Below are 8,599 nucleotides of genomic sequence, written 5' to 3'. Positions count from 1 at the left end.
TTAATCGACTCCTCCCCAGTTCAGCCTGGCAGGAGGAAAGCAGCCCAGGGCTGAGGCAGGGGGGCCCTTGGGTGGGGACCGAGGGCTGTTGGCAGAGCTGGGTGGCTGCAGTTGGGACTGAGGGGCACCAGCAGAGCTGTGGGTGGTGATCTAGCTGTATGCTATGCCACCAGCCCACCGGCCTCTAGCTATGTGTCCGGCCCTCATGAGCCCCAGGCTCGCCGGGACACAATGTCACACAAGAACATTAGATAATTATTAAGGGAATTTGTAACTGGGACTCCAAAGGTTATCACGGAGCTCAAGGGCGGCGGGCCGGGCAGAGCTTCTGCCAGCAGCCCGACGGGGGGGATGGGCTGGCAACCCGAGGAGCTGTGCCTGGGGATGCTGACAGGACTGAAGACTCCGGTCCGGAGTCGGACCCCCAGTGCTTGCCCTGTGCTCCCGGCCTGTTCAGAGACTCACGGACTGTCCTAGGACACCAGCTCATCCAGGGGGGTTTAGGGTGCTGGGACAACAGGGCCACGGGGAGACCGACCCGGGCACAGGAGGGGACTAGGCAGGAGGCTGCTCTGGCGACAGTGTCACCACTGGGACGAGGGCGGTCAGAGCAGGGGTCAGGTACTGGGAGGTCAGAGTGTGAGGCGGGTCAGAGGGTGGACTGAGTCAGGCATCAGGAGGATTACCAGGAGATCGGGCTCCAGGTTACAGACAGCAATCCAATAGCAAAGTCGAGGGCAAACCAGGGCCAGAAGCCAGAGCACAGGGTCTGGAGTGCAGGCAGGCAGTCTGTGTTGTTACTCAGTCAGTTCCCCTTCATGGCTTCCTGGTTTATATACTGGTATCGGCCAATCAGGGGACTGTGAGGGGCTGCCACTCCAGTCCCACTGGGCGGTATTTTCTGTTGAGCTCAGCCTCACAGGGTCCTCCTGTGGGTACCTCACCTAAGCCTCCCATGGCAATGTGGAGGTGTCAGAAACCCAGAGCCTCCACGGGCCTCAGTTCTAGCTCTGTAGGGTCTAACATCCAGCAGTTGAACTCCAAGCCAGGCCCTGCTGATGCTCCTGGGGCTGGGGAAGTTCCATGAGTGAAACCCAGCCTGTGGGGAAGTGTACCTTTAAAAGGCTCTGGCAAGAGCCAGTTGTTGGAGCGTGCAGAGACTCATGTTATGCAGTGCTGGGCAGCTAGAGCTCAGACATTGACTATAGCAGAGTTCTGACAAACACTGTGTGATCACTGAACCCCACGTGGTACCAGCAATAAAACAAACGGAGAAGAGACCCTGAGTAGAAGAATGGAGCAGGCCAAAGCCCCAGCAGAGCTGAAACAACTGGAGAAGGTTTAAACCGGGCTTGACTCTATCTGCGGGCGATGGGCACCAGCAAAGAAGAAGGTAGCCTTATTTCCCACAGCAGCTGGTTCTGAAGCGCTGTTAGCTCGGGCAGGGGAGGCTAACTATGGAACTGTAGCTCAGAAAGGTGAGGAGTGGTGCACTCCAAGTCCAAATGAAACCTAGGAGAGATGTTTTTAAGCAGAGATAACAAAAAGAAGGTGAATCCAAGAGAAGTTTGTGACTGAAGAGCCAGTCTTGCCATTTTAACTGAGCACCTGATAAGAGACCAGGTCATGATCGGGACCTGGGACAAAAGACTGTCCACTCTCAGATGCAGCGCGGACTGTGCTTGCTGCACCGACGGCTCAGGATGAGACCCTGCAGGAAGTAATGAAGGCGATTTCCAATTGAAGTGGGTTTGTCACTACTACCCTGTTTCCCCGAAAATAAGACAGTGTCTTATATTAATTTTTGCTCCCAAAGATGCGCTAGGTTTTATTTTCAGGGGAGGTCTTATTTTTCCTGGAGCTTCGGGGCCTTATTTTCCGGGGTGGCCTTATTATCCGGGAGGTCTTATTTTCGGGGGATGCCTTATATTACAGCGAGAGGCAAAACTGGAAGTAGGTCTTATTTTCGGGGGATGTCTTACTTTCGGGGAAATATGGTAGGTCCTGTTTAGAGGCACCAGGATGGTGATTCCTAAGGTGTTACAGAAACATATGCTAACAAGGATACATGAAGATTATTTAGGGATTGACAACTCTAGGAGAAGGGCCAGAGATGTTTTACGCTAGCCTCAAATGAACAGTGACATTGAAGAACCTGTCAAGGCTTGTTGCATATGCCAAAAATACAAGCGAAGTCAAGCAAAAGAGCCTATGTTGTGGCATAGGAAAAACTGGCCCCCCTGGAGCACGGCAGGCATAGATTTGTTTACGCTGGCTGGAAAAAACTTTGTACTTGTCCTAGACGATGATTCTCACTTCCCTAAGACAGCCTTACTAGAAGATACTACAGGCAAGCAGGTGATGGTGCATATCAGATTTATTTTTGCTAGACGTGGTATACTTGACATGCTAATATCTGACAACAGGCTGCGGTTTAGTGGGCATGAATTTAAGCAGTTTGCAGCGAAGTACAGGTTTAGACGTGTAACTGCTAGTCCCCACAGTCCCTAATCCAGGGGTTTAGGTGGAAGATGGTGTCAGAATTATAAAGTGCCTACTGAAAAAGGCTGCAGAGTCAGACTCTGATCCATATGTTAAATTATGGAAAGGCACCAAGGAACGTAAGAACATATGAACGGCCGTACTGGGTCAGACCAAAGATCCATCCAGCCCAGTATCCTGTCTACCGACAATGGCCAATGCCAGGTGCCCCAGAGGGAGTGAACCTGACAGGTAATGATCAAGTGATCTCTCTCCTGCCATCCATCTCCACCCTCTGACAAACAGAGGCTAGGGACACCATTCCTTACCCATCCTGGCTAATAGCCATTAATGGACTTAACCTCCATGAATTTATCTAGTTCTCTTTTAAACCCTTTTATAGTCCTAGCCTTCACAACCTCCTCAGGCAAGGAGTTCCACAGGTTGACTGTGCGCTGTGTGAAGAAGAACTTCCTTTTATTTGTTTTAAACCTGCTGCCCATTAATTTCATTTGGTGGCCCCTAGTTCTTATATTATGGGAACAAGTAAATAACTTTTCCTTATTCACTTTCTCCACATCGCTCATGATTTTATACACCTCTATCATATCCCCCCCTAGTCTCCTCTTTTCCAAGCTGAAAAGTCCTAGCCTCTTTAATCTGTCCTCATATGGGACCCGTTCCAAACCCCTAATCATTTTAGTTGCCCTTCTCTGAACCTTTTCTAATGCCAGGAAGCATGGGCTGTCACCTGCTGACATTTCATCCAACAGAAAACTGAAAGCAAGAGTGCCTGCACTGTTAGAAACGGACGTCAGAGTCACTGGGGACTTGTAGTCCCCAGTGACTCTGACGTATAAAGAGACAGATAAGGCAAAATAAAAAACTCAGCATGATTTTGGGTCACAGGAGCTACCACCACTTCATTAAAAATGATGCAGTGCTTCTCTGTGAAGGGAAACAAAGGTTGCAAACAGCTGTGGGGTCCCAAGAGGTTCCCCTGTGGTCATATGAGGTTGTCACCGCAGATGGACACATACTATGGGGTGTGGACAGGAGGCAGCGTCTCCTGCCTAGCAGTTAGGGCCTAAGGTGGCAGGTACACCCGATGGCTCATCTCTGGTGGCAGCTCTGCCTACTAGATGCTGCTCTCGAGGGCAGCGCTGACTAATGGGTACAGTTCTCAGCTGCAACCCCACCTAGTGGGTTCAGTTCACGGGCAGCAAGTGGGAAGTGCTGCACCTATGGGTGCAGTTCTCAGGTGGGGTAGGGGAACCTGGGCCCTCCCACTCCATGGGTTCTGACCCAGGGCCCTGGGAGGCTCTTGCTCACCCCACGGTGCCGTGCATCAACTTCCCTGAGTCACTTCCTACCTAGCCCTGACCGAGCTGTCCAGCTGCCTTTTAAACCTTGCCTCCAACCAGCGCATGCTCAGCATGGGAGGAGAAATGGGGCCTCCTGAGCCCAGAGTTGCTCCTTACCCCGTCCTGTCCAGTGAGGGGTTAATACACCTTGTCAAACCTCCCTCCCTCAGAATCGGTGCTGGGGCATGGTCCTGTGGTTCTTGTGCCCACAATCTCTTGAGAAAAAAATCTGTGTTTTCATGATCCTACCCTACCCGGTGAAGGCTTTCAAAGCTGTACGGCTGCCGGGAGAGGTACCACTGCATAATCCAGGGGTTGGTGTCTTTCGTGGTGTTCAGCCATTGTAGCGGCACATGGTCGGTCACTTGCCGAAAGGCATTCATTCCCCCGCAAGTAGCACCTCAGAGCATCCATGGCCCATTTCACTGCTAGGGCCTCCTTCTCGATGACTAAGTAGGTGGTTTCTCGGAGGAACAACTTCCTGCTGAGGCACACTCTGGGTGTTTTTCCCCATCAGTGTTTTGGGGTAGCACTGCGCCTAGGTCCACCTCGGAGGTCTCTGTTTGGGATGTAAACTTCTTGGTGACGTCAGGGTGGGTGAGCATGGGTTCTCAGCTCAGCTGCTCCTTTAGCTCCTGGGAGGTCCTCTCGCAGGTCACCGACCATGGGACCTTCCTTGGGTTGGTGTTCCTTGCCAGGTCTGTCAAGGGCACTGCGATGGTAGCGAAGTTGGGTATGAAGTGCTGGTAGTAGCCCCCGAGGCCGAGGAAGCGCCGTACCTGGTGTTTTGTCATGGGGGTGGCACACTGAGCCAGGGCCTGCATGTTGTCAATGAGTCGTCTCAACCGCCCCACTCCTACTTGGTAGCCCAAGTAGGTCACCTCTCGCCGGGCCAGCCAGCATTTGGTTGGGTTGGCTGTGAGCCCTGCCTCCTGAAGGGCTTTTAGTATGGCTGATACGTGCCTCAGGTGGTCTTCCCAGCTCTGCCTGGAGATGATAATGTCGTCAATGCATGCCGCAGCATACGACCCGGGTGGGGCATCCTTATCCCCCACTTGGACAGTGTGGCTGGGTGCTCGCCTTCCAAGCCCCTCCTTGTAGCTTGGGGTGGCACCGCAGTATGCTGCCTCAGTTTCCCCTCTCATCTGTCTCCTCAAATGCTCCAACCAGGCCATAGCATTTAAAAATAGTCCCCTTCTGGAGCGGGACCCCTGGTGTAGCTCTTGGAGCACACTGCTGGCCTCGAACAGCTGCCCCCATCCCCTCTGAGCAAGTCTGCCAGCAGTCTGAGTTCTGACCTGTACATGATGGGCACACAACCCTTCTGCCCAGCCTGTACCAGTGACGCACTAGGGCAGGCCGGGCCCCCAGTCACTGCATCTCTCTGCCTCCTCGCCGGGGACAGGGCACACAACCCTTCTCCACACACACACACACACACACACACACACACACACACACACGAGACTTGCTCAGAGGCAGCATGCCATCCACATGCCTCCCACATGCTGTCCACATGCCATCTACATGCTTCCCACACACCATCCACACACCACTGGCATGTTGCCCAAACATGTCCTACACGGCCTTCACATGTCACCCAGGCACCTTCCAAACACCGCCCACTCACCTCCCATATGCTGATCATATGCTTCCAACACGCCTCCCATATACTACTCACACAGGGAGCTCAGAATGGTGTTTTCTCGCATGTCAGTACATATCAAATACACGGAACATGCCACCCACATGCCATCCCCTCAGGGGAGATGACAGCGTCCCTGGGGTGGCCTTTCGGACACACATGACCACAGACTGAGGGCTTTCTTCCCACACCCTGACTGCAGAGACAGGCGGTTCTAGGATGTATGAGGAGAGGCAATTCCAGGAGAGATAGGGAAGTATTAATGCCATTGTACAAGGCACTGGTAAGGCCTCATCTGGAATAGTGTGTGCTGGTCTGGTCACCTGTGTTCAAGAAGGATGAATTCAAACTGGAACAGGTGCAGAGAAGAGCTACTAGGATGATCAGGGGAATGCAGGGCCTGTTGTATGAGAGGAGACTGGAAGAGCTCGGCTAGCCTAGGCAAAGGAGGGCTGAGAGGGGCTGGTTTGAAGCTGGAGCTTTATGAGTGGGATGATATGATGGGGCTGCCTATGATGGCAGGGACTGGATTCAGTGACCCAGCAGGTCTCTTCCAGTCGGATGTTCTCTTCACTCCAGCTGAGGCCGGTCTCTGCCCTGGGACAGCATGACTCATCAAACACAGCCCCTCCCGGCTGTGCATGGGGTCAGACAAACAGGGCAGAGTCCAGCGGCAGTGTGAGAACAAACAGCGCAGCAGCTTCCACGAAAAACGCCAGCCCAGTCCCACTGGGCGACGTGACCGGGCAGGCCTCTCTGGCTGGCTTCCCTTGTGGAGCTTGGGAATGCTCCTTCCAAGCTAGGGGTGGGCAAGGCTTTGGCTAAGAGGGTAAGTGCCGCACATGCAGGGCGGAGTAGGGAGGTGATGTTACCTCTGGATATGCCACCGGTGGGACCATTACTGGATTCTGTGTCCAGTGGTTGTCCACACTTCAAAAAGGGTGTTGAAAAACTGGCAAGGGTTCAGAGCGTAGCCATAAGAATGATCTGAGGTCTGGAAAAACTTGCCTGACGGTGAGAGACTCAAATATTTCAATCTATAAGAGAAGGTTAAGAGGTGATTTGATCAGGGTCTGTAAGTACTCATGTGGGAAGGAGATTTCTGAACCCAGAGGGCTCTTTGATCTAGCAGCTGTGCTGTCTTTAATCACTGTAATTCAAACCACTAGAACACAGAGCCAGGACTGGAACCCAGGGGCCCTGAGCCCCAGCACTCTACTGCTGTCTATCAAATACCTGTGTGACCCGCTGGCAAATGGTGGGACCAGACCCCCTGGGCTCCACCTGAAGTGTATCCCTTAGGGTGACCAGACAGCAAATGTGAAAAATCGGGACGGGGATGGGGGGTAATAGGAGCCTATATAAGAAAAAGACCCAAAAATCGGGACTGTCCCTATAAAATCGAGACATCTGGTCACCCTAGTACCCCTTTAGTTCACATGCAAGAGCTCTGTGTGGGGGATGTGACGATTGAGGGTTCAAACCCTGCTGGTTGCCCGTTGTCTTAAAAACAAACAAACGAAAGCGCCAACGTCTGTATAATTCACAAATGGAGAAAACAGCGTTTAAAAGCGTTTACAGTTAAAACGGTCAGTGCTGGTGCAAGATACAGCAAAGAACAGTGACCCCTAGGTCAGCCGTGTCCCGCACGTTTGGCACGTTGGCTGAGTTGAAGCTGGAGAGGTGGGACGGCCCAGTGGTAGGGCCTGTGCCTGGGACTCAGGCGTCCTGGGTTTCAGTCACTTCTCTGCCACAGACTTTCTGGGTGATCTAGGGCAGTTGCTGTGTGCCTCAGTTCTCCATCTGTACAATGGGGCTAATGACATCCCTCCCTGATTATGAGGTGCACAGACACTGTGGAAGTAGAGGCCTTATAAGTAGTTTAGAGACGTGGCAGCCATCTTCCCTGAGGTTGCCAATGGCTTCAGCTCCATTGGAAACTATGGGAGATAGTAACCACTAGGGGGCACTCGCCCCCAGTAGCCCTCTCTGCTGAGTAAGCTGGAAAACTTGTCTCTCTCACCAACAGAAGTTGGTCCAATAGAAGATAATTTACCTCACCACCCACCTTGTCTTTCTACTGAGAGCCTGAGTAGCTACAACGTTGGGCCTCATGTAAATTATGTGAAATTGCAGCCACTTTTGTGTAAGGGAAAATTGAATTTAATGGTTTCCAGTGACAGGAAACAACCGCTAATCAGTTTGCTTAATTGCGCCATCATTTCTGCAAGCGCACTTTCATCACGAGCGCACCAAGAGTTTGAACAACGTGAATAGGAAAGCAGCCACTTGCTGGCGAAAGAAAGTCGGAAAAGGGGAAAGATGGCCACCAAGATTTCTTAACACTCCCATTATTAATTAATGGTAACTCATTAAGGAATCAACGTAGCTGACAATCCACAGAAAATTCCTGCTTTACGCAGAGAACCCGGGCTGTAAATCTGGGGACGAGACACACTCTTCTTCACACGAACCAGAGACATACAATCCCTGGTGTCAGTGACAGCTGGAACCTCATCCCAACCAGTCAGAGGCACTACACCGGCCCTGTAATGGACGTGCCACTAGTGCAGATGAGCGAGTGGAGGGGCAGAAAGGCCCAGAACCGCAAAGGTGCCTAAATACCGATGCGGATTTGGGCCCAGGTGCCAAACGCCTTTCCTGCCAAGAAACGGTGGCCTCGCTGTCAGTGTGGGGCTCACGCTGGCATAAAAACAGTTAAAAGAACAGGAGTACTTGTGGCACCTTAGCGACTAACAAATTTATTTCAGCATAAGCTTTCGTGGGCTACAGCCCACTTCTTTGGATGCATAGAATGGAACACACAGACAGAAGATATTTATACATACAGAGAACATGAAAAGGTGGAAGTACGCATACCAATTGTAAGAGGCCAATCATTTTTGCTTGGGGCGGCAAAATTGCTAGAGCTGGCCCTGCCGGGGGCGCAGTGCGGGAAGCGGCTCAGGAAGAGGGACAGGCCGGGGGCGCAGTGCAGGGAGCGGCGCAGGAAGAGGGACAGGCTGGGGGCGCAGTGTGGGAAGCGGCGCAGGAAGAGGGACAGGCCGGGGGCGCAGTGCAGGGAGCGGCGCAGGAAGAGGGAGAGGCC

General features: G+C 52.6%; 1 protein-coding gene across 1 annotated transcript in view; it reads right to left on the bottom strand.

Moving 5' to 3' along the window:
• Positions 1-8,599, bottom strand: part of LOC112104249 (phosphatidylcholine-sterol acyltransferase) — an 18,597-nt gene that overhangs the window by 9,140 nt on the left and 858 nt on the right. Inside the window, exon 3 of the mRNA XM_029912022.1 lies at positions 4,509-4,832. Within this exon, the coding sequence (XP_029767882.1) occupies positions 4,509-4,832 (324 nt within the window). The remainder of the gene's footprint in view (positions 1-4,508; positions 4,833-8,599) is intronic.

The sequence above is a fragment of the Terrapene carolina genome, unplaced genomic scaffold (assembly GCF_002925995.2).
Source record: "Terrapene carolina triunguis isolate 2854851 unplaced genomic scaffold, T_m_triunguis-2.0 Scaffold165, whole genome shotgun sequence".
Taxonomy (NCBI): domain Eukaryota; kingdom Metazoa; phylum Chordata; order Testudines; family Emydidae; genus Terrapene; species Terrapene triunguis.
The sequence above is the reverse complement of the archived record's forward strand: the minus strand, read 5'-3'. Positions and strand labels throughout refer to the sequence as shown.